Raw genomic sequence first — 26,429 nt, forward strand, 5'->3', positions numbered from 1 at the left:
TGCTCGAGCCCTCCCCTACTGTGTTGTTATATTCCAGGATATTGCCTTTCTCAGGACGTGCAATAATTCACTGCAAAGTGCTCACCCTTCCCGTAATTAAAGGCAGAAAGAAAGCATGTGTGGTTTTCTCCTAACACCCAACGAGGAATGCTGCAAGCAGCAGGGCAAAGGCAGCAGGGCATGCCACAGGAAGCTGCTTTGCAAACAGCATTTGAATGCAGCTGTTTGCCATAAGGAGCAAGCCCTTCTTTGGGCTGCCTGCTCCTCCAGGTTTCCACGCCTGCCCCTCGCTGCCCTGCCCAGCTGGGATCGTTCAGCGCCCACAGCTCCGCTGGGATCAATCGGAACTGGATGGAAATAGGAAAGGCTCCAAGAAATCACATTCCCACCTGTTTTATTAAGGCTGCAAGGGCCGCCAAGATTGTGGGCACGGGAGTGAAGGGGAAACGCACAAAAAATACCACGGCACAAACCCATAGGAAAGTACACTTAATTATTGCTTTTGCTCACGGCAGAACGACATTATCTCGGAGAAGGAGTCAGCTCAGAGACTTTGTTTTAGCTGGAAGCAAATCCTGCCAAAGCACCGGCTATTTCCACAGCCCTGACACAACCAGGGCTGTTTCCTATGCTGCCTTGTGAGTCACACCGCTGCACGGGGGCACAGCTCTCCCCCAGCGATGCTCTGGTGCTACGTCCTGCTCCAGCACCACTATTACCTGCAAGACTCCCCTGCTCACGTGCCTGCTTTCCAGCTCACACCACCACAGGGCCCCGACCGAGCGGCAGCAGCACAGACAGCACACGGGAGCAGCCGCAGCTCGAGAGATGTCTGCCACACTTATGTGCTGAGGTGCGTAAGGAGGTTTTGAAAAACTCGGTTTGGGAGAGAAATCGAAACCTTTCTCAGCTGTACACAATAAGTAAGAACACATGTGAAGGGTCCCCCACCTCCTGCACCCGCTGGCAGCACTGCTGCAGATTGCCAGGCAGGCACAGCTGAGCGAGCTGATGTGGGACCCAGCTCACAGGGGGAGGCCATGGGTGACCCCGAGCCCCCAGCGATGTGCTGGTAGCACCACTGCTACTGCCCCATAGTGGAGTGAACACCCCCTGCACAGCCAGGGCTACGCTGCTTCCAGACCAAGAGCAACGGAGCAGACCATGCACACCTGATGTGAGCAAACCCCAGTGCTCAGATTAATGCAACGCTTGCATCTAAAATTCATCTTTTTCAAGCTAATTCCTCCAGGAGTGGGCGGACTTCCTCCAGGATGGCTAACACTCCTTGGCTGCAAAGAGGCTGCCCATACCCTGATGGGGACGCAGGGGTTCCCATAGCCAACACCAGCACTGCTGCACGCTGTTCCCTCTCCCGTAACACCCCTGCAGAGCAGTGCACTGGCTGCTATCCTGCCCCGCCGCTGCCTCCTGGTGCAGGTGGTTCTCTTTATTTTTCTGCTGCTGGAATTACTAAACCAGACCACAGCTCCCAGCTGGATGCCGGCAGCATCGCAGCACTGACGGAAGCGTGCAGCTTAACAAGCTGCTCGGGTCTTGCCTCATTTTCATCGCAGACATAACCTACGGAGAGAGACGTTTGTGCCTGCTGTGAGCGCAGGGCAGGGGGAACACCATCACAGCAGCTCCCCGCAGCACCGGTGCCAATCAGAGGCTCCGGGAACTCGCAGCCTTTCCAACCTGTTGCTACAGGGTCACCTTCCCCGAGTTCCATTTACACCACGCTCCTTCCGAAGCAAACCACGGCCGCGGCAATCCGAGGGCACGCCACCAACCCCCGCCGCCAGCGGGTCGCCCTGAACACAGAAAGGAAAAGCTGCTTACTCTGAGCGTCTTGGCAATCGGGGAAGGAGAGGACGGGGGCGAATCTGACTGGGACTTCCTGCTCCGCGTGTACTCCTTGCTCCTGGAGAACAGCGACGACATGGCCCCGCAGGCTGGGTCGCCGGGAAGCAATAAAGCCGTGCTCTCCCGTCGCCGGGCAGGTCCTTCTTCCAAGGTCAGAACAAACTAATTAAACTATTCACAGCTCTGGTAATTAAACCCTGCTGGTTAAGGTGTATAATTTTAGGCATTAATCTGCAGCTGAGGGAGCTGAGGCTCTGCAAGGTTCCTTGTCTGAGCAGAAGAGGTGGTGTCCACAGTGCCCACGCAGGGACATCTCCCGTCCGGAGCCGCAGGACCAGGGGCTGTCCCTCCCAGAGCTGCACGAGGAAAGCTCTCCTGGCTCAACGGGAAGAGCCAGAGGAGCAGCCGAGCGTCTCTAGACAAGATGCTCTTCCAAAGAGTACAAAAACAAACCCAAACCACCACCAAAAACCTGTTGTACTCCGGCACGCTGCCGCGAGCTCTCTGCCGTAGCTGCGCCGAGCTGCATGCTTTAAGAGAAACGCGAAAGCATAAATCAGGAACAAACACGGGTTTGGAAAGGGGCAGGCCAGCTGAAGTTGTGTTTTGTTCCGTCCTCCTCCTCCGGGCGCCGTTCCCCACGCGCACGCTGCTCCTTCCCGCCCCGCGCGGCCGCTGACATTCCAGATCCTTACTCTTGCAGCCAGGAATGCTGGAGGGCGGCCAGCAGCTGCGATTCACTTTCAGCTTGGGATTTGGGCTGCCACTTGTAGGGGAAAAAGGGGAGAAAAAAAAAAAAAAAAAAAAGGGAAGATGGGGGAAAAAGTAAAAACGTCCAAGCTTCCAAGGCCTGGCAGGCTGAGAGCTGAGGTCGGAGGGTTGCACTGCGCAGGGCCCAGCTCCAGCCGCCAGCCTGAGCACGCATTTCACAGCTGTGACAAAGGGAGATCTTTTAAAGGACATGGAGCAGTTCATACCATTAAAGGGAGGAACGCATTCATGCAGCACAACAGGATTTTTGTTGTTTGCTCAGAAGCCTGTTCCGAGCGGCGAGAAGGCGACACCGAGCTTGTGCAATGCGTGCTCACTGAAATGAGCTTTTGGGATTGAGGAGGAGGGGAGAGACGCACGGAGAGAAGGGAGGGGAGAGCACACACCTCTCAGCAAACCTCAGGGAACTCTGTGCTGAGCCGAGCACGCTGCTCCCTGCAACGCCAGCAGTGCAGGATGGCTCGCTGCAAAGGCAAGAGGATGGCTCGTGGTGCCAGCTGAGCGAGCAGCAAGAAGCATGGGGAACGTGCCCTCAAACACACCGTGGTGCACTGATTTAACAGCTTTCATATGTGAAGCACAATCCGGGACTCAAACAGCAGCTGCAAGGTGCAAAGTTCCATCTCTCCTCACTGGGAGGGCGTTGGCTCCAGTAGCTGTGCTGAACTGGTTCTGGTTGGCAGCGTCAGTGACGTGATGGCACACAGAGACACTGGGACTGATCCGGACCCGTTCACAGCCCCCAAAGCAGCCACTGACCCCCAGCGTGCTGGAGCCCGCCCACCCACAGCCACGTGCTGCCCCACGGGTCGCTTTGTCACGGAATAGTTCACAGGAAGCGCAACAAGCCATCCACCCCAAGTACTTTAAAATATTACCACCCTCACGTGCCTGCTAGTCCGAAATACTGCCCCTCTTCTTTGCACAGCGCTCGGCCGTCGTGCACTTGCACTAGCACTAGCAGACACAACGCGGGAAGGGCGCCTGGAACGGAGCCACGCGGCTGCCTCCCACCGTGCAGCAGCGGCAGGGCCAGCAGCAGCGAGGCAGCACCGCGGCGTGACCGCAGAGCCCGCTGGATTCCCCTTCTCTGGCAAAGTCACCTCGAGGTCAGGTTTCCACTCGATGCCTCACTGCGAGGAAGGAGGAGACTCATCCTCCACTGGCTGCGGGAAGGAAGAAAGTTTGGAGAGGTCTAAATCTGCCGGGACATATTTCTGCATTCCCTTTTAAAGGTATGGAGATGAAGTCCAGACACATGAGAAGGCAGCGACGGGCACCCTGCTGCTTGAGGAGAACCTGGCAGGACCTTGATCTTGGCAGCCCGCATCTGTCGCACTCATCACCCCGGCCCCCGCCCCTCCCCGCAGCACAGAGCGGTGACAACGCGGCAATTCGGGCACGAAGGGCACATTTATAGAACCTGCACACAAGGGCCGGCCTTTCTGGCAACAGCAGACACGGAGAAGGCTGAGGGACTCCACAAGTTTTCTGCTTCAGCCTTCGGCGGCAGCCAGGCTCCCCGCACCTGGCATCCCCGAAGCTCTGGGCAGGAGATGGGAGCAAAATCCCCCCAGCGTAAGAAGAGCAGTGGGAGAGCAGGGGCTGAGCGTGCACGGGGCTGCGGGGTCGGGCAATGTCCATCCCAGGGCCCTGAGGGCGCTGCCTGATGGGGCTGCCGAGCTGCTCCCTGCCATGCTCCCAGAGTGGTGGCTGTCACATGAAGCCCCCGGTGACTGGAGACAGAACCATTGCTCCTGCTCTTGGGACCGGTGCTCTTCCACATCACTACAGCGGGATCGAGCGCACCCCCAGCATGCTTGGAGGAGACACCGAGCTGAACAGTGCAGCTGATAGAACAGAAGGAAGGAGATGTCATCCAAAAGGACCCGGGCAAGCTTGAAAAGTGGGAACCAGGTGATTTCTAAGGTTCCTTCCAAGCCAAATCATTCCACGATCCTACGCTTCTTTCACACCAGGCACTGTTTCTGAGGTTTCAAAACATCAGTAAATGAAACCGGGCTGACTCGTGTGGCAACCCCAACCGCAATTACACGGCTGACAAGGCCCAGCTTAGTCACCGAGGTGGAGCTGAACCACCCCACATCACAGGTTTGTGCCTCCCCCCAGCCCGGCCCTCCAGGACCCGCTGCTGCACCCCAGCGCAGTCACATTTCCGCTGGGGAAGGGCGGGAGCGCTGAGTACAGAACTCACAGCTTGAGCCTCAAAGCAAAACAAAACCTGAGCTTTCTATTCCCTACTAATTAAAAGTTAATTAGTCATCCGGTGCAGATGCCTCACAGATTGACAAAACGCATCGTGGTGGACAATAACTCATTTTAAAGAGAAGAGAGAGCAGGAGGAACAGCATCTTTATCAGGCAGGAGAAAGACAGCAAACGAGATGCAATATGGCAAAACACGTCGGGTTGCATCGTTACCTAACGAAGGTGCCTCCTTTGCAGGTTTCTTCCTGCTGCCTCGTACAGCTTCCTTTCAAGTTCTCCCCTGTGTAAGTATGAAACCCGATCTTCCTTTGCAGCTCCCTCGTCCTCACATCCCAGTGTTTGTAATATTCAAGGTCACGGTTTAGATGCGACTGCTTCAGTCTGTTAAGGATATTCCTCAGTATGCAGCACCAGCCCGTCCTGCGCAAGAGCTGCGCTGCTGCTTATTTTGTCAGAGAATCTCTGTACAGCTACCAAGCAGACGAGAAGCAAACCATCTGACCCCAGCCCCAAACCAGCTTTCCTGAGCACAACCACTGCTCACAAAGCCCCTCACCACGACACTTTGCCCAGGCTGCAACTTCAGGCTGAAATCTATTTCCAGGCAACATTACCTTAAATTTCTTCTCATCCGTGAGTACTGCAGCACGAGCACCATCTGCCTTAGGGCAGTGGAGGTCACGATCGCTTTCCAGACCCTTTTCCTTTGGGATAGCTGTCCTCTCCCTTCCTTTGGAAAGGCCACCTGCGTTTCTGCCCAAATAGACCCTGCTTTTGTAACTGGGGAGGAAGACCCATGTACAAGAAGGTGACACATCAGAGAGGATTAAGCCCTCAGCCAAATATTAGAGGGGAACAATTCAAATATCCCCTTTACCTGCGTTGCAAGTCTTCACCCAGCCAACGTTACTCTGACGAGGTGGATCTAAGCAGCAGAGTAACCGCACAACACGCAGCAGATATGAATGGGAAACAATGCCAGGATTCACAGCCAGGGCTGCAGAGCGATGCCCGCAGGTGATGTGAGCCCACGGTGCGTTCTGCAGGAACGCAGCAGCCCTCTTGGGAGACCAGAATTCTAATAAAACTTGAAGGATGAGGGAGAGCGGTTGGTATTTTTGGAACAAATCATCCCAAGCCCATCTCCTGAAAGTCCTAGCTGTCATTTTCCACTTCAGGTTTACCACGCTCCCTTGTATGCCACTGAATTGCTTCTCATTCAGCTGACTTTTCTTTCATTTGTAGCCAAACCTCCCTATCTCCCCCAGGCAGAGACGCATTGAAGAGCGCATTTGCTTCCCCAAATGAGAGCGTTTGCAGAGCTCAGCTGATGGAAGGGCAGAGCTGAAGACACCACTGGGGCCACTCAGCACCAGGACGCTCTCCACACCATGCACCTTCTGGTAGGGTCTCCTTGACTCCATCTGGGACACAGAGCACAGCCAGGAACACCCCTGCCCAGCGGCACGCTCCCTGCAGAGCTGGTAGAAGGGCTCCAGCGTCAGCCTGTCCTGGACCAGCACCTCTGGGCACAAGCTCAAGTCAGAGTGCAACAAAGCCCAGGTGCTGCTGGGACCCCTGGAGTTCTGTTGTTTGCTGCTCAATCAGCAATCTTCACAACCTTCACTTCTGGGTTTTGCACCTGCAGGAGGAGAACGCGCTGCATGCTTGGTTCTGCTCCAGCCCAGGGAAATGCTGAAATCCAGACTTCATATTTGATGTAATACTTCATCCATTCTGAAGCCACATTTATTCTCGTGACGCCTCTCTGGAGAAACGGAGTGAACTGAACTGTCCCGGCACCGTGTGCCATGAGAGAATTGTCCTGGGTCTGAAGCAGTCTGTAAAAAAACCAACGCAACCAAACTCCGACAACGCTGCCCATGGCAGGGGGCTGGAACCTGATGATCCTGGAGGTCCCTCCCAACCCAAGCCATTCTATGGTTCTATGAAAACAAACCCCCCTCCCCAAAACCAGAGAATCTCAGTTTAAACACAAACCACCCATTCAGTGTGGAGCTACTGATGCAAGCTAGAAAGAATAGATTCTGTACTGGATTTCCAATTGCTTTTCTGTTAGCGGGTTGGCATGCAAAGCTAAAATCCGCAGTGAAGAGCACCTCCCCTTCAGAACAAGAAGGATCCACACAACACTGACACAACGGCCAATACTGTAATAAGCTCCGTGGTGCCATCCACCTCAGGGTGTCCTAAAAAGCCTCTCCACACACACAGCGTAACAATGGCCTCCTTCCCTGGAAGGATCTCTCATTTGCCTTGCATTTGCCTTCCACTGTGCCCATGTGCTCGGCTGTGAGCACTGCTACTTGTGAAGGCAACGCCCGTGGCCAAGCCGAGCATTGCTCTGACAGCTCAGGGCGCTGCTTTAACACCCGGGGTGCCACAGATGGGAGGTTCCAACAGCAGCACCCACCACACCTCGGTACCTGGGCACCGGTCTGCTCCCCCTCTACGTGGGATCTCGTGGTCAGAAAGTCTCCAGTATTAAGGAGACATGGGGAATGGAGTTAACCTGCTCAAAGAAGGCCGAATCCTGCTGGCACTGCTGCCCTCACTTCTCGGTTCGCTGCACCCCACGCCTTCCATGCAAGGAAATTCTGCGAGCAGAGAAGCTGTTTGTTTCAGTGCTTAACGAGTTGGTCTGAAATGAGCAGAGCTGTTAACCAGCCTGGGAGATGCGATGCAAAGCCTGCCTGCAAGGCTGCAGTGTCAGCCTGGCTTCTTGCACGGCCAGCTCTGCATTCCCTGCGAGCTGCAGCCCAGCCTGCAGGCACCGCGAAGCCGGAGCGCTGCTGTTATCTGGGACAGCGCGGGGTCAGAGCTGCAGCAGCTGTATTCACAGCAACAGCCAACCTGCTGTTATTTGGGATGACGAGGAGTTGATTGAAAAGTACGCGCTATATAAAATAAACACTTTAAAACACTGTAAAGAAATCACTGCAAGATGACATGCAGGCTTTAACAGGTTCAGTTACAGCTTCGCGGGGTTCATTTAGGGCTGGAAAAGGCAGCGACGGTTCCGTTGGGCAGCAGGAGGCTGAAGGGCTGGAGCAAGGAAACTATTGGTCAGGCAATAAGCTCCGTTGTAAACGTGATGTAAAGGCACTGCAGCACTTTGCCATAAATGGAAGACAAACTGTGGTAGTGAGCAGGCTCTCATCTGCAGTGCACCGAGCAGGATTCCCAGGAGCAGACCTGGCATTATGTCTTGTGGATACGAAGCAGGAGGAGAGGATCTTCCTCCCCTCCCAAACGCTGCTGCCAGTCTATAATTGTACGTACTGCATCACACCTGACTCCCCTTTTTATTCCCATCACTAAATTTACCATAAAAATGCTGGAAGCTGCACCCATCAGGCTTACCTGGATTAGCATTAAGCTGCAGCAGAAGATAATTTTAGTGTGGGCTGAGAATAGCGCGTTTCATATTTAAAACTTCAGCACCTTCTTGCTTTCTTACAAATATGGAAAACAAAAAGCGGGGGTGAAAGAGTTAAAAGAAGCACCATTCTGAGCACAGAAACCTCATTTCAGCACCCACAGGCGTCAAATCATGCATGCAGGAGATGAGATTCAGGCAGCTCTGTGGATCAGAACTGAGATTTTGGAAGAATGAACTCCAGTCCGGTGTCTGGAACAGGATGGGGGGGGTGCAGGTGCACAGTGACCGGCCTGGGCCTTCCCCAGCTGCACCAGCTGAGAACTGAGCTTCAAGAAAAGTTTGCAGAAAAGGAAGAAGGGTTTCACTGCGTTGACTCCATCATCTCCAGAAGGGATCTCGGTAAGAGGTCACAGAGCTGGATGGCAACGGCATCTTCCTGAAACTGGACGTGTGAAACCCAGAGGCGCGGGGCAGATCCAGCACTCCTGACTCTTACACCACAATCCTACACACTGGGGGGGGGGCTGCTGTTCACAGCTCATTTGCTTCACGCTCCTCCAGAAGCCGGCCCCGTCCTTTCCCAGTCGGGCTTCACTCCCAGCACCGGTGCCATACTTTGCTCAGAGAAGCAGCGTGTAAGCGCTGCAGGGACGATCTCCTTGTCCACTCCGAGGTCCAGTTTAGAGCACTGCTGATGCCAAAATCAAGTGACTTCCTCCAACGAAGGGCAGAGCAGAGTCAGAACAGGATATTTTCCAGTTGCAGTTGCTCAGCAGTTGCACTCTGTGAGCGGTTGGTGACGTTACCTCCTCCCCAGCGCAGCTCTGCCACCAGGCCCAGCACAACGCACGGGGAGTTACAAGGGAGGAAGGCAGCAGAAACTCGCAAATATGAACAGGCAGAGTCGGGGAAACGAAGCAAGCCAACAGGAATATCAGAACCAGATGTAAACACAGCCACTTCCAGCTACAAGACTTTCCAAAATATGACATGGAGAAATAAGAATCTCAGAGGGCTCCGAGTCGCATCGAACGGATCACGCTCTACACCGAGATTCAGCGCAATCTGTGTGTGCACCCCAGCCCCTCCATGGCCATAGAGCCTTGGTGCCACGGAAGCAACCAGCTCACCCAAAGCAATATTCCAGTGCCCCTGGCCAGACGAACGTGTAGCTTCAACACATTGCTATCTAACCACGTTTCAAGCTATTTCTGGCCTTCCTTCAACAGCAGCAAGAGATTGCGGTGCAGAAGGTTACGTTCCCTCCCAAGGATGCAATCTAGGAGTAATGAAGAAAAGCCTATTAAAAAAACAGCGCTCAGCATTAGCTGTGTGCTTGGTGCCTAGTAGAGTGAGTAAAGAAAACATAGCGAGGCGTGAAAAACCAAAGCTGGTGGCAAATCCCTGCCAGGAAGGAGTTTTACAGCTTAAGGATGCTACATTTTGACGCGCCACACAATGAAGGAGCTTCTGCCAAAGGCTGCTCCTTCTGGTAGTGAAGCTGCGCGTCCAGAACTACGGGCAAACGGCGGCTTCCCAAAGGGGAGGCTTCTTTCTGAAGAAAAGCATGTGGGAGGAGATGAACTCAGAGCAAAAAGTGACCTTTTAAAGGCAAGGGTGACAAACAACATCGCCACACTTGAGTCACTGGAACACGCAATTTTTCCTACAGTGCTGTTTTCCAAAGGATATTTTATTGCCAGAGAATTTGACTTCAGTTTTCCAAACAAACGCTGATTACTCTTCATTCCTTTTCAGCCATCTGGCAACACAGCTTCTGCTTTTCACTCCTTCTGGACATGACTGGGAGAGGAACCATTTACTACTCCAGCGTGAGGCTACCTCACTCTGCACAGCTCCTACAAGCCACGAGGATGCTCACCTCACAGGGACTCTTCCTTGTGGCTGCGTGGCAGCAACTGCCAGCAGAGCGGCGAGAAGCACCAGGAAGGAAGCACCAAGCGCAGCATCCCCTGAAGGCATCTCCTATGGCCCGTGAACAACTCACCCCAGGGCAGACGGCCCTGCCCTCGTGGCACAGCCAAGAAGGGCTGCCCAGACACCTACAGCCACCACGTCAATCCCTCAGGCTGGATTTTTCTGGAGAACATCAGGGAAGATGTGGGCTGCTGGATGATGGACAGCGAGGTTCGAGCACCAGCCCCGCAGGACGGAGGGCTGCTTGCTACGGGTACTTCAGCACTTAGAGATCTCGCTCACCTTCCATAATTTTCAGCGTGTCACGGTGTGACAGGGTTTGATATGTACAAGCACAAACACACGTTGTTAGCTTTTCAAGTCAAAAATGACAAACACGATCAGCCTGAAAAGAAGAGTTAGGTTTGCCCTGGCTTTGGGATGTGTTCCAGGGAACGATGCTGCTCTCCCGGCCTGCTGAGCCAGCCCAGCACCCACCCAGTGCTGGCCCCTGGAGGATCTGTGCCACGCTCACACGGCACTGCAGGGATGCACACACGTGGCAGTGGCCCCACAGCATCGGCACAGAGCTCCCAGCAATGCCAGCAAAAGCCAAGGAATCTGGTGGGTGTCCGATCCACTGCTAACCTCAGCTCCACGGCTTCAGGAGCAATCACTTGCTGACAACTAGGAAAGATCTGTCACCCTGAACTATACTGAAATTCTGAGAGTAATTTATCAGAGACGAAGTTAAAGCGTGAAGTTACCGTAAATAGTCATGGCTCCGTGACCTTGTACATCCTTCCTGGAGGACTCGCTGCTTTGCTTCATCTTACCGGGCCCTGCAGACTGACCATCAGCTGGTTTTGTGTTACCCATCTCCACCATGGACACTGCTTCACATTACACCTTCCTAATTCAGCAGCATGGTGAATTACAGGAATTAACCTGAACATATTTAGCTGTAACCCTGTAGTCTGCATAGCAGACTTGGACTGCTTGGCCTTTAAGCACAAACAATATGTTTTCCCAGAGCCGTAAATAGGGACTGGACAGCCATGCTGAGGATTTAAATGCTGCATCACCAGGGATGGCAGGCAGCAAGTCTGATACTCTTCTCAAAACATTAAGGTTAAGAACCAACGGAGGCGAATCATCTGTGCAGATGTGAAAAAAATGCTACAGAAATATACAGAATGAATCTTCATGTCTGTAGTGCCTTCCCCTTCCAGCTCCCAAGGAAGCCAGGGTACTCCAAACGCAATAAAAATGTTCTTCGCCACATTTCAGCTCCATGCCAGAACACTAACTCATGCTCTTGCAGCAATTTTCTGCTATTTCAGATCCAACTTTACACTGCTAGCCGTACACATGTTCAAGACCTCCTCCCGCTGCAGCACACACAGCCTATTACAGCACTCTGTTTATAAACAGCACTAAACAGAGCCAGCCTCTCACAGTCTTCCTTTACACATAATTAAGTCCTCTATAATTTAACCGTAGCCGTGCAAGTGACGCGCAGCTAGCACCTCCGTTACCTCGGACCGGGGCCAGGCGGCCTCGCTCCCTCGTCACGCAGCATCTACGTTAGAAGGAAACATTCAAGAGCAAGAACACTGCATCCCCATCCCCCCCAGGGGACCCAGGCTGGCAGCAGTAAGGCATGCGGTGAACACCACCACATCACACTACCCAGGTTAAAAGATTTTCCTTTCTTGTCTGCTAGCAAGAAGTTCACCTATTTTGTTCCCTTCCACCAGTCGATTTTGCCTCGTATCTCAGCAAAACAGGGCAGCCTGCGAGGACATACCTTACCATATTAGGCAATCTGAGTCCTGAAAGCAGAGGACTCGGATCCTTTCTTAGCTTAAAAAGACAGCCTGCAGCATGTCAGCAGCCTGCAGGGTGCTGCGCTTCGTGCTGCCGCAGCCGGGCAAAGGAAGCAAGGAAGGGGTGGAATCCATGGTGGGAGTCAGGACTGCAGGGCTCTGGTGCAGTCTGGCTGTAACAGGCCGGGAGCAGCACTGACTACGGCTGGTTGTGATCTTTGGGTTGTTCGTCTTTTCTAAAAGATGGATTCGATAAACAGAGCAATTAGAAAAGCTGAACTGGAAGTGTCCGTGGAAGATAAAACGCCACTAAAAGCAAAAGCAGAGGAGAGAAATGTGACAGCCCCAAATTAGGGCTCCCAAGCTATGCTGTGAAGCAGCTCCAGCATCAGGACATCCAGTTCACACAACAGGCTCCTCAGTTCTGCGATCTTCCCTGGGAACTCACAGCATCACGCCTCGAAGCTCCATCCTTCCACGAGAGCTGCCCTTCCCAGCAGCCCTCACTGCGTCCGGTGGCTCCACGTTAGTCACACAATTAGGCAGAAAAGGTAATAATTCAAAGGCAATATTTACGAATTCTGCGGCGTTCTGCAGAATGTAAAGTGCTCGTGTTTCGTAAGCCAAAGTTCAGGGAGATGAGAATGGAGCTTCCTTAGCACACTCACTGCGCCCACCATCCAGAACTGCAGGCTCCAGCGTTATCCCTGCATCACGGTGGCTGCCATCAACGTGCTGGAGCTTTATGTTGTGCCATGCAGATCGTCCTAAGGGAGGTTCATGGAAACAGATGTTTTCTTTGACACTTTTATTGCCCGGAATGCTGGGACTTTACCAACACGACACTCGGTGCATTCTGCTGTATTTAAAGCTTTCCCTTGAGAAACCGTGTGCCACATGGGTGAGATGCACTCGTAACGCCACTAAAGAGAAGTAGATAAATGCTTAAACTATTACAAGTGCTTTTCTTCTTCTGTTAGACACGGGATGTCACTGGGAAACAGCTTTCTTCCAGACTGGTCCCAGTGTCTCCTGCCAGGTAACAGCGCTGGCAGAAACCAGGCGCAAGCCAAAGACAGGAGAGCCAGGGACACAGGAGCCCCCTCCAAAATCACCCTGGAACACAGGAGTGTGCCCGCAGCAACCAGCCGGGGCTCACACACACACCGGCCCCGCTGTGCTGCTGCTCCCCCCGCTGCCTCGCAGCTCTGGCTCACAGGAGCAGCTCAGCTCCCGCTGCAGCCCACCCCGCTGCTCAGCCCCTCCTGCAGGCCCTCCTAACTTCTCACTTAGAGAGGCAGAGCCCAGATGGAGGCCAAGCTCCTTCCTTCCCCCTGCTCTGAGCTCAGGTCTGCCCAATCCGAACAAAGGCTCTTTCCTTTACGCGTTCCTCCCAGTGGAACCATGCAAAAAAAAACCCTCTTAAAACTGCTTCCCCAGAGGCTTTTTCCAGCCGAAGCCCTTCTGCCCTTGAACATTCGTTCCACCATAAAGCTTTGTCTGCTCTTCCAACTTTCCACAGCGTATTCAAGCAGTCTATATCACAAGGAGAAAGGCAGGGCTGGTAGCAAAACAAATGAAGGTTGCCTGACACATCCCATTACGAGACCGCTCGCAGTTGCCTACCGCTCTGCCAGCGAGTCTGGGCTGCCTTCCCACACTGGGTTTGTAAATCTCAGCCAAAATAATTCATCCACTTCTGAGAATCAGAACAACATGTATTCTCTGCTTTTTCAAAAGCTGCACCTACCTTGCCTTTGCTGAACTCCACTGCTGCATAGCTTGGAAGAGGGAACTGAAGCAGGGCCTTGCTTGGCTCCCATGAAAATCTGTCTATTTAGCAGCCAAAATACAAACACTGGAGAAAAATCTGCTCACCGGCCCAGGGGGATTTGAGGGTCTGCAATGGGACATTTTACTGCATTCAAGTTCACAACAATGCTGGTTGCTCCCGTCAGTCCAGAATAGCAAGTTATTACTGGAAATGTTCAGCCAAGAACCAGTTAACTTGTCAATAAAACGATGCTTCCATCACTGTACTCAACTGCAAAGCATGTGAGAGGGCTACTCTGAGTTCAGTGTTTTCTCTCAAAGATTAAATGTGCACGAGCAGGTTGACCTCCACGCAACCTTCGGTTTACTGTTTTTCTAGGTTTGCACATCACACTTTGAGAGTTTGGAAATGGACTTAGCTGTAACAATGTTGGAGTAAGTCATGCTGTCAGGCTCAAACGCGTTTTAGACAAAGACAGACAGAAACAAAAGAAACCAAGTCAATTTGGAAGGACTCAACAATTATTATGAAGAGAGGGCCTCGGAGGATAATGAGACCATTGCAATAACAGGGGAACAAAGAACAATCTCGGGTGTGTTGCTTGGCAAGACAATTTCCCGCATGGAAACAAATCCATGAGGAGACAAGAGCACAGATTTTAGAAATAGAAAACACGCCGTCCAAACCAACAGCGTCAGGATGACGCTGAGACAACGAGGTCACGCGCTTTCCCTCTTTGAGACACCTGGCAGCCCCGCTCCCCGGACCCTGCTGCTCTGACAGCTCTCCCCATAGCACACTTGCTCCTTTGCGGAGCAAATCTTGGCACTTGGGCCAGTCCGCAGATATTCTGCATCTTTCAGTAAGCGAACTGCTCCCCAGCTCCCTCCCAGTTCATAGCGGGCTCCTGAACCTCATGTAGAAACAAAAGCAGGGCCACAGAAGGCTTACTGCCACCAGAGCTCAGGAGCAGAGCACCAGCTGCTGGGAGCTGCTTTCACTCACCCGCGTTTCCTTCACTTCCTCGTCTCCATCAGCGTCGTCGTCGTCCTGGGGTGAAAAGCAAACGCTATCACGAGGCAGCCTCAGAAACAGTTGTGTTTTCTTTTTTTTTTTTTTTAATATCATAGCAAGATTACAAATCCATCATGATTTGCTGTTAAAGCTATGAACACTTCTACCAAAATAAGTGAACAAGAGCCCATCGAGCTGCTTCTGGCTGATCATCAGGTAACCTAACACCCATTTAGATGACCTTCATAGTGGAGAAAGCATTACTCTCAAGGCTGCTACAGTGATTTGAATGCTTCTGAGGACTCATTAAAAAAAAAATGCATCATTAGAAAAGAATCAGAAGGGGGTGTTTCCAGTGAGTCTTTTCATGGGAATTGTGATGTTCCAGTAAGGTTCTGTACAAGCTGTTTGTGACTCCAAACACTCAACATATCTGTGGCTGCCACTAGGAAGGCTGTTGCTTTTCCACAGCGTTGTGCAAGAAGCCTCTGTCCTCTATAAGGGAGGCTGCAAGTCCAGAGCTGGACTAGAATCTTTGCAGTCTTGATAAGGACTTTGTAGTATTTATCCTCTTGGCAAAAAAGGTGATCTGCTTTCCTACCTCACTCTCTAAGCAAGGTTAGGAGGGCTGCATTTCTTCCCTCAGACTGAAGAAACCTCTTTGAAACCAGGACTAAGAGAAATGACCACGACACAGCTGGCTCTCCCACATACACGCTGCATGGACTCCCCGGTGCTGGGGATACGGACTCGGGTTTTATTCTCCATTATGATCCTCTCAGGAGGCCTAAAGCACAGCCACAATCTGGGCTCAGAAGAATTTGGAGATGCTTCCAGTGGCCCGAGATCTCCTTCTTCTGGAGAAACCAGACCCCTAATCTCCCTTCTCTCATGTGGGCTTTCACAATTCTGCAAGGTTCACCCAGAATATTACAAAACACGTTTCACCTCTCTAAGGAACTCCAACTCACATCTTTTGTTGAGAAGATGATGCCGGTGCCTCTTCGCCTCTCTTTTGGCCGCCGCCTCTCTCGGATCGACTGTTTGTTCGGAGCTCTGTCGTCTAAATCTGGGTCTTCGCACTCTAGCCAAGCAAAGAAAGACTGCTTTGGTTTCAGTGATTTACACCTGCACCTCTGCTAAGGCATGATGTTTCTTTTCAAGCTCAGCAAGGTCATTTTGGCTTGTGTTACATTGCAGAGGTGTGAGTAAACCAAATAAAATGGAATCTCAGTGCCCTACTACATCTGGCTACTCACATTCCTTCCTTTATCCAAGACCAAAGAGATTGCACTAGCTGTCAGCTCTCACCAGATCACCACAGCTTACTGCTATTCTCAGGACCAACTACAGTAGCGGAATCAGCACCCCAGCTCTAAGATCTAAATACTACACAGACTCACGTTACTCAGTCACTTACCCATAATGGAAAACTCTTTTATCTTGCTCTTCTACAAGCTTTACCCTACATTAACCTGTAACATTTGTTTGTTGAGGTGGCAGCTCCCCACACTGCACCCCTCAGAACAAGTAAACTTATTTTCTGCATGCACTGCAAGTTCTAAAACCCAGGAAAATCCCTGAGCTTCGAATCATCTTCCTTCTGCTGAGTACATACCGTTTTTCTCCATCTCTGTGGCTGCACCTCTGAAGTCTGCTGGATTCACAGAGTCAAGACCCAGGTATTTATTTGTTCGAGTTAGGTAAGAACTTGTATAAAGGAGAGGAGCTGACGTAGAAGGAGACACAGGTGTTGTAGGTTTGTCTGGTTGCACTGGGCACCTTAATCGCCGATAGGCAGTCTATAAGCAAAGAGACATGACAACGAGTTAGCAGAACAAAAGGAAGTAGAAGGCTGGGACTTCAGGCAGCTGAGTGCCCTTTCAGAGCGTAGTATTTCCCTCACCACTGCTGAAAGCCATCACCACCATCCACCAGATCAGATACAAACTGGAACAAATACTAACAGCACTGTGCAGCTGTGTACATATACACTGTCAAGTTCCATGGCTGGGAAGCCCACTGCCTTTGCCCCTACGGCCAATAACACGACAAATGAGTTCTCTCACAGAAACAAATGATTTGGAGTGAAAAAAACAGGAGCAATGGAAGGGGGAGAGCACTGGGCTGCCTAGCTTTCCATTGCATGCAGAATATCTGTGCTATGATGGCAACAGAAAGCCTCAGCCCAATCGGGCAGCGAGGATGGATCCAGGCAACGTTTCTACCGTTAGTCTTCTCACTCCACTGCTGTGATTTACAGTTTTGCTTTCTGGTAAAAAAAAATAAAAATAAAAAAATAGAGGAACACAGTTCTCGCTGGAGAGCACAGGAACACCTAATGTCCATGCGTACAACCCCTCTGAGAGGAGGACAATCCTCAGCATTCTTTTCAGCACATCTGCCCCCCTTAAAACAAACAGGGAACCCCACCAGAATTTCTCTCAGCTAGCCTACAAGGCTCCATCAGCTCAGGCAATGGGAGGCAAGGCAGGAGGATCACCTCCTCGTCCGCGTTCCTGCTCCACCGGGAGCGCGGCTCCTGCCTCTCGCTGCCGCCCTCGGCGGGCTCCGTGCTCTCGGCCTTCTCGCCCTGCTGCTCCTGTGCTTGTCGTTCTGCCCGCGAGCGGCTGAAGGTTCGCTCTGCCTCCTGAAGGTCCGTCAGCGTCACGCCCTGCAGACAAAGGAAGAGTGAGGATTTTGTCCTTTGTGTAATTAGATTTCAGCTCGTCCAGCTCACGCGGCAAGTTTAAGGTGCCCAGCGGGCTTCTAATGCCTGTGGGCCTCAACGCCATGCTAACGCAAAGGAAAGCATTTTGTTGCCTTTCACACGCTTCTCTGCGTGCCTGTGTAAGCACGGAGTCAGAGCAACCCAAATATTCATGACTGAGCTACAAACTAAAAGGCGGCTACTCTGAAGAAATAAGAACTTCGTAATCTCACTTGCACGTGCTCAGGGGAGCACCTGACAATAATTCCTTCTGTGCGCTTCTACCAGAACCTCTCCAGCACTGCCTGGGCAGACAAACCCTCACGCTAAGCGGTCATTGAACAGCAGAAGTCTTGCTTCTTTACACAGCAGCTCTTCCCACCCAGGCTGCAGATGAGGATTCCCACCCTTTACCTGCGTGGACCTGCGCGTCTGCCGAGCCTGCCTGGATCGCGCCTTCCTCAGCGACTCGGCCTCCTCATCCCGCACCGGGGTCAGATATGACCTGCAGGGAAAGAAACGAACAGAACAGTTCAAAAGAGGTTCAGATCACAGTGACACCAGACGCTCTGCCCGCCCGGCTCAGCGAGCTCCTGAGCTGAGCTGTTATTCTCTTTCCTATCTACAAACATCATTCTTGCTTTGTCTACTACGACTGCTGCTGTCGTCTGCCCTGGGACATCTTTCCTATGAGCAAGGGATACAGAAATGCACACATCATCTTCTCCCTGCAGCCTCTAAATGAACTCTTCAGCACCGAACAAGCCCTGTTAAAAAAGTGTAACTATTTGGTGCGTTATTTACCCCTATCCATGTCTTACTACGTTCATTAGCAAGAAAAACCAAGCACCTCTCACTCAGATTAAGACCTCAAGAAAGAAATCCTGCACTGGCACATTCCTCAGACCCTCCTCCCTGTCGTTACGTTCACGGTCATGTTCCTGCAACCTGCTGCCTTCATCAGTACGAAACCCATCACACCAGGAAGCGGCTGAACCGCAGGCATCACACAAAGGAAGAACGCGGAGGAAAGAGCTAAGAAGGAAGGACAGGAATGACCCCTGCACACCGGAGTGAAGCGAGCCCCTGGGTACCAACAAGCACGCAGTTAACAGAGAGACTGTGCCACCGCTGGATTTCATGAAACCAGGGAGATCTCAGAATGATTCACATGAAAATATCTGAACTGAACTCTGCACGGGCGTTCACGGAGGAGGAGGAACTTAAGAGAAATTCAGCAGCGCCGCAGCAGGGCACAGCGGTGAGGCTCATTTCCATACCGGTGGATTGGCTTCCATCTTAGGAAAGATTAATTAGATTGGATTCTTCAGCCTGGTTAATGGGGAATGATGATTAACGCTGTCTCACAGTACAAGAACCAGAGTGTCTGAAATGAAACGCTCTTCTGTAGGTCTATCACTGCCACAGGTTAGCAGAGTCTCGAAGATGTAGATAGGTAATTAGCTAAGAAAGGGATAAAGATCTATGGAGGAATACACTTCATTTGCCCTGGGATTCCTTCCCCGGTCTGCCCGCTGCAGACCACTTGCCCGTGTAACATAATGGGCTGAACAGATTTTTCATCTGATCCAGCAATTTATTAGCAAGATTACTGACTTTGCTGCACTACGGCAAAAACCCAACGAATCCCTGAGGCTGAATCATTCCAAAATCATCTTCCCTGCAGCTTTCAGCCCTCTCTTCGTGACCTCGTGCCCAGCACCGAGTTAGCGGGCGCGTGGCTGGCAGCACCAAGCAGCTCTCATCATAGGTTGCCAGAGAGCAGCGGGTGCCCCAGCCCCGGGGGCATCCAGGGTGAGGTTGGACATGGCACTGGGCAGCGCGGCCCTGCCATGGCAGGGCTTGGAGCTCGAGGGCATTTCAGGTCCCTCCCAACTAAACCATGCTACGGTCACTTAACAGGGAGCTTACTTCCATGGGAGCTCATCGCTCTGCACCTCAAGCATCAGCGTGGTAGGTGGAAGAAACCAAGCCAAGAGCCAAGGTGTGTATTCCTCCTGGTAAGCCAGGTCCTGCACTGCCCTGGCCACACTGCACTGCACGGGCTCCCAAAGAGCACGAGGAGGCTGAAGGCTCGCCCGCTCTGCAGGCGGGGAATCGTGCTCTGGGAGCTGGCTGCAATGGAGATGTCTACAGCTGGGCTGCCCACACCGAACTGCGCTTCCAGGGCACAATTCATCACCTTCAGCAAGAGCCTCTAGCGCAGATCGTGTGAATGCATTGCAGAGGAGCTCATTTCTTCCCATTGATTACCCAGACAGAAACACTAGCTGTGATGGATGTTCCAACACTGGAAGTGCCTAAAATTCAGAGCGATGATTGCCTCCTAAGAATTTGCTGCTTCATGAACAAAAACCTGCTGTTTGATGTGCAAAAGCTTTGCAGCTCCTAATTTTGTAGACAAGAAGTTCTCTTTGCTCCCCTTTATACTGTGCAAATGGGCTGCCCAGGTAATGGCACATTAAGGAAACAATAAGCACTTTCTGCAGCTTTTGACACAAGTAGGATAGCTGCTCTTTGCAGAGCATCCAGAAGCAATAAGCCACCTACGGGAAGAGTGCATTTGTAAAATAGACTGCGAGTTAAGCTCAGAGCAGTAGTAAAAAGAAAATATATCCTGAAACACACGCGTTGTGTAGCTCAGCAAGGCGGGCAGCTCTCTGCAATGGCTTTGCATTGGTGGAACTTGGATGTCCCGCTTTGGAGGACTGCAGGATTCAGCAGGGAGAGCACAGGAGCTACGTGCATGCAGTGAGGAACCTGGGGAGGGATGAGAGAGACCCTCTGCATGGAGGAGGGGGACCCAACGCACACAGCAGCGTGCAGGGGAACGCTGGGCTCGCTAAGGAACGCTCCTGCTACGTGTGAGCAACACGAGATCACTGCACTTAGCGCAGCGCACGGTGCGTGTGCGAGCACAGCAAGAGGAACGACATCTCGTCTCTAGCCCCTGCTTCTTCCCACACCTCTCTCTCCGCTCTTCCAGAATTTATAGGAAAATGGGAGTATGTTAAAGCATCGTGAACGATTTTGCATCCAACCTGTCACAGCGACTGAACATTCAGATGAGCGCGTTTTGCGAGGCAGAACGGCACAGCTGGGGCCGCAGCCTCTATCGATTGCTGACTTTTGGTTTCCATTTACACAACTCCCCGCTGCTCGGAGCTCACCCAAGGCCATTTCAAAAGTATGGGGTAAACGACTTTCCCGATGCAAATCAGCAGAGCCACCGCACAGTGACATTGCTGCTTTCTCTGAGCAAGCAGCCACAGCCTTCTACCTTTTTCCTGGTGATGAAAGAAGGTGGCTGTGCTGCACACATCTCAGGTGCAAACAGCAGCCACCACAGCTGCAGGAGTGACTGAGACAGCAAGCTGGGATGCAGCCACACGGCAGGGCTGGGCTGAGTGCTGGATGAGGAGCAATGCAGAGAAAAACTGCAGCTCACAGCAAGCTGCAGGGGACGGACAGCAGAACCGGCCTGTAAACAACCACAGAGCTTTTGATTTTCAAGAACTATGCTGCTTGATGAAGTGCAGCATCTCCGGCACCCTATTCACTCAAGCAAACATCATATGGTCTGCGCAGATCTTTAAGGAAACAACCCTACGCGCTGTGTTTCCTTGCAAGAAAACACCAATTTTCTCTGTTAAATCTTTTAATTGGGGCACTGTGACACAAACATGGAACCCAACTGCTCAGCACCAGCTCAAGTAGCAGCAATGAAACATGAATAGAAAGGGAGAGGCCAAGTAGGGCAAGCGACAGCCTGGGAATGCAGGCTGGCAAACCAAGGATACAGCACCAGATCTGCACAACAGAGCCTGTGCTGGAGGAAAAAGCAGACGCCGTGGAGGGACAGCACTCCCAAGCAAAGGGTGGATGATGCAGAACAAGAAGTGCCAAGCTCTGCTAAACACAGGTAACGCGATGGTGACCCTCGGATTCCCCAGTTCAAAGCCTCCTCCTGGTTTAGCAGTGACTCCCACCTGCACTCCCCAGACACAAGCACTAGAGGCTGCAGGGCCTGCGCTCTCAGAAGCCAGGACAAGGCTTGGACTCCTCCAGCTCTGGGTAACATGGGGAAGGGGAGCCAGGCACGGGCCGTGCTTCCCGCAGGCGATTTGTTAGCATACAGATGGCTACGCAGCCTACAAACATGTTTGGAATAGCTTTTTGCAAAAGCATGAGATCACTATTCAAAACACTGCAGGCATTTCAAGTATCCTTACCACACAGATCTATCTATCTATCTAGATGTATAGTGAACAAAGGCCGGAAGAAAAGCCCGGAGAAAATCTGAAGTACTGATACAGCTCCACTGGAAACGGTTGGAAAAGTACAGCATCCCAGCAATGCAATCCTACAAGCTGGAAAGTTGCCATTAGCAAAGGAACCATCCATAAAGCGGGGAGGGAAGAGCAGCACGAGCAGGTTTCATAGGAAACAAGGCCGACAGCAGCTCCAAAATACAATTCCCTACGTTAGATATTAAAGCAGCAAATCAATCATTGATAGCTACACGAGGACAGCTGGGAAGCACGCCTTCCTGCACCCACATCCAGCAACAGGCTTCTCCCCTTCGCTGCTTATCCCCGTGCTAACACGTCCTGAGCAGCAGCTCCCAGCACATGGAAACTTTGATCACAGAAGTTGCCATAAAAAGTTGCCTGACCGTAAAGCAGCAAGAGCACCCAGCAGGCAGGAGGGAAGGCTGACACATCCGACTGCAAGTGCTGGGACCGGGAGCGAGGGGAGACAGCCAGACAGCGCTGAGATATTTAATAAGCGCAGGACAAAAGGATAACGAGATTTCAGGATCACGCTCTTCGAAGCGTTCTGCAGCCGGCCTGAAAAGGCTCCTCTGAGGATTTCCCATTTCCAGGCCTTTGCTCTTCTCCCCCACGCTGGTCCTGGCTGCCGAGAGCTGTCATTGTGTTCCAACCCGGACTGTGAATTTTCAGCTCATGGAATTTCAAAAGCCTGAACTTCAATCATCTCTTCACAGTCTGATTTGCAGGTTAACAAGCACGAGATGAAATTCTCTATCTGCGACAGCTCCGCTTTGCTCAGCGCATTCAGGCGCTGACCCGAGAGATGAGGGGACCGGTGATCACTGCCACCTGTTGATCCAAACAAGTCCCCTTGGTCCCTCCTCAAAACTCAGCTTCCATGCGATGTTTGCAGCGGTTTGAGGCTTCGTGTGTGGCAGCTGATGCTCTGGGAGCACTGCCATTCTGCCTGTGCCCACCTCCTCGTGTGCTGCTCAGAGAGCAGCGCTGCTCCTGCTGGCAACCAGCTCAATGCCAGCCCTCTCCAGGCTGCGTACTACAATGCAGGGCAGTGAGAGGTGCTTGAACTCGGCCCTGCTGCTTCCCCCAGCCCCATGTGCCCTGGGATTCCTTTGCATGGAAAGGAAAATGCAGCACTGCTGCCTCTCGAGCCAGGAGAGCTGCATGTCTGGAGCCAGGGGACAAAGCGCACAGGCTGGAAGCTTTCAGATGATCAATGCTTCCCCTTGGTATCAATGGATGACCCTCAACACCACAGCAATCATGGACCTGAACCTGATGCCCCTGGCTGGAGAAGGCTTGCTGGTGCTCTGAATTTAGGTCCTTACAGATAGATATCTAATGGGTCCATTTCCCCTTTTCCTGAAACAGCAACAAATAATCCGGGAATTTTTTTTCTGCAAGACAAAAGCAAAGCGTGCTGCCAACACGAGGCAAGCCAGCAAGACGTTCTCCCTGCTGAACTTCCCTTCAGTTACCAAATGCAATTAGCTGCAATCTCACAAGTGCAAAGCCTCCCAGGCTGGAATACCTGGCAACTGTTTGGGTTCAGCACACTGGGCACCTGCTCAGCACATCACTGCATCACGGAACAACGCACACCGGTGTCTGCAGTGCTCAGAGGACGAACCTTCCCATTTAAAACCCGCTGCACGAAACAGAGGGATGACACTCTACCTCCTGCAGCTGATGAACAGACAGGCAAGGCCGCAGGAGCCTTACCTCCCTCGGTATTGCTCTCTCATTCTGAAGTAAGCAGCAAGTCAAAAAACGGAATGCGACATTTTAAACAACCTCGAGCAGCCCTATGACAGCCTTCCCAAAAGCTAGTTTCCATGTTGAGACAAGGCAGGACATCCTTGAATAAGACGCACTCACCACAAATCTGAATATCTGGGAAGCTGCCTTTCACAACCACCAAACGCACAGAACTTGATGGCCATGAGGAGGATTCTGCTGCCGAGCTGCAGAAGCCTTTGCAAAGCGCTGGGCTGGCGAGCAGCACTGCACAGCCTTCGGCTGCCACCCCGTGGAAGGAGGCACGGAGCTGATGCCTGCAGAGTTTCAAGGGATACGCACACACAGGCATGAATCAGCCCCGGCTCAATTACTAAAAACATCACCGAACGTTAATAATGTATAACAGATTCCCATTTCCTACTGAGCTAAGGTTGCAATTTCTTAGCGTGTGCCAGAGGCTCTGGTTCAATTTCATGACTCCGCTGTTCTCAGGAACAGAAGATTTATTAAGTTGGCTCAGAAACTTTTCCTTTGCAGTCCCTGGGTCACTGCTCGGCTTCGCCTGCTCCTCCACCTTTAGCATCCACGGGTCGGTGCTGTGGAGCAAAGGACTTGGCGGAACAGCTGACTTTGTGCTAAGCAAGCTCTCAGCTGTACCCTCAGCCAGCATCCCCACAAACATTTCAGGTCTGCTCTTCAGTTCAATGGCCACTTTTGGGCACCGTGATGTATCAGAACCCCGGGCAGTAAACAGCCATCCCCTGAAGTTCAGGTGACCGTATGCAGACAGCTGGAACCCTGGCTGCACAACTCGCCAACGAGCAGAGCTCCTGTTAGATTCAACAGCTACATCTGGGAAACACGTCAGTGGTTAGGATTAGTAAGGAAGGAGGAACTGCACACAAACTTTGCATGCAGAAAGGGATGAGGAAAGGCAGTGTTACCTTCTGCTCGCTCCACGCTGTCAGGCTGCTGTTACATTGCCTAGCCCAAGTAGTGCCCGCTTCGTTTCCTTGCCCATTCCTGGAGGATCCCGCATATATTCCTGCTTGGAGGTAGCAGGCCAACCTCCACCCCGGGCTCCTCCGCCCAAAGCAAGTGCCAGAATGTCCCCTTCCTTCCCCTGAGCGCAGGATCAGCCGTGGGCAGCTGAGCACGCAGCGCACACCTGCTCGCTCTTGCAGGAAGGCAGGCTCAGCACTGACCCCCAGCCCACACCGCGACCTTTTTCCAAATAAAAGTGCAGGCTGATTTCTGATCCAGCAGGAGCAACCTCGCCGCTTCCCAACATGGAAAATCCAACGGCCCGAAGAATTCCTGCCCTCCCACGTCATCCGCACCAGCAGCCCTTTAACGAAAGGACAGCTTTATCTGAAAGAGATTAACCACAAAAGCACGGCAGATAAAGGCTTCCAGCAGCAGGTGCCAGCTGATTGCTCGGATGGGAGCTTCCCCTCCCGCATCCCCAGCCCCACGAGCACCCAGCGATAAGGACGATGGAGACAAACACGACTGCCAGGGAACGAGGCGGCAGCAGCACGGCGCTCACGGCTCCTTCCATCGGCTCCTCTCCGGTGATGCTTAAACACCTCTCGAACTCAAGACCCAGGGTTTAACTCTTTAAGAGAGCAGGATCTCACTGTGGCTTTGTTTTGTGAAATAAGAAGGGTGAACGTATCAGGCATCCCCGCTCACCCTGGAGGAGTCATGTTCTGAATTTGGACAGGACAGGAATCACGAGGCAAAAGGATTGAAGGACTTGCCAGAAATTGTTCATCTAATAGTGCTGGAGGAGGAGGATTCAGCTATTAATATATTAATATACGCTACTATAATTAGCAGCTGGATCCTTAGAATGAAGAATGGATTCCTCTTGGGAACAGAGATTTGCCAGGCACATGTACCTGGCGCGTCAGTGAACTTTCCCCCAAAAACATTTCTAGGTGAAACTTCGGAGGGCAAGGTGCTGCACGGAGCACGGCCCTCAGCTCCTCAGGGAACGAGCCCAGCTCACTCCTGTGCCTGATCTCTCTCAACATCTGCCCAGGGTGCGCTCAGCAGAGGCCGTTTCCCATCTCGAGCCGCTCGCCCGGCGCTGAGTGCCACCACCACCCCCTGCAACCTTCCCGAGGAACAGGAGGAGCGTGCACAATTGCAAAACGCAGTTGTATAAACAAAGTGGATGGGGGGGAAAAAAAAAAAATGAAAAAAAGAGGAAGGACAAATTAAATTCCTGATTCTGACCCCAACGGGCAAGGTTTCAAATTCAAGAATTTCCTTTTACAGCGGTCGCAGAACCGAGAACAGAGGTGGGAGACTGCCCTACAGAACTCCTGGGGAAAGCTGGCCTCTGCACACAGCTGGGCAGGGGCATGCAGGTTGGGCTGACGGCTGGACTCGATGAGCTCAGAGGCCTCTTCCAGCCTTACTGATTCTACAGTCAATCCTAGGGGCCGTGCGATGCCCTGCGAGCAGCACAGCCGCACAGAAGGCTCAGGAGAGGCCGTGAGCCCCCGGCCCTTCCTCCACATCTCAGGGCACACGCTGTGCTCCAGCTCGGTGGCACCGAGTGCCTCCCACCCCACACAGCGCGGCCCTGACACCGCAAGGACGAGAGCGCAGCCAAACCTGGCACAGGGGCTGCCAGCACTAGAGGCCGCTGTCCTCTCGCACAAAGGAGATGAGCCAGCAGTGGGCCGCAGGCAGCGGGACCCCTGAGCCCCCAGCAGCTGCTTGCAGCACACGGAAACCAGAAAGGCGTCAGTTTGCACTGGGAAGAACAGGACGGACAGGAGATGCTCTGTGCACAGCATCCGTATGTCAGTCACTCACCCTGGGAGCCGGGGCTGCTTAGCGTTCAG

General features: G+C 52.4%; 1 protein-coding gene across 8 annotated transcripts in view; it reads right to left on the bottom strand.

Moving 5' to 3' along the window:
* Window positions 1–26,429, bottom strand: part of PPP1R12B (protein phosphatase 1 regulatory subunit 12B) — a 91,161-nt gene that overhangs the window by 19,817 nt on the left and 44,915 nt on the right. For 6 of the 8 annotated variants that reach the window (XM_021377541.1, XM_021377537.1, XM_021377536.1 and 3 more), the window contains 5 exons: window positions 17,930–18,020; window positions 17,309–17,479; window positions 16,424–16,607; window positions 15,777–15,889; window positions 14,797–14,841 (listed from right to left, as the gene is read on the bottom strand). In XM_021377541.1, the coding sequence (XP_021233216.1) occupies window positions 14,797–14,841; window positions 15,777–15,889; window positions 16,424–16,607; window positions 17,309–17,479; window positions 17,930–18,020 (604 nt within the window). Of the gene's footprint in view, window positions 1–1,845; window positions 2,619–14,796; window positions 14,842–15,776; window positions 15,890–16,423; window positions 16,608–17,308; window positions 17,480–17,929; window positions 18,021–26,429 lie in introns of those variants that run through there. The other 2 variants (XM_021377543.1, XM_021377542.1) reach the window with 2 other exon arrangements.

The sequence above is a fragment of the Numida meleagris genome, chromosome 25, assembly GCF_002078875.1.
Source record: "Numida meleagris isolate 19003 breed g44 Domestic line chromosome 25, NumMel1.0, whole genome shotgun sequence".
In the NCBI taxonomy this organism is placed as follows: domain Eukaryota; kingdom Metazoa; phylum Chordata; class Aves; order Galliformes; family Numididae; genus Numida; species Numida meleagris.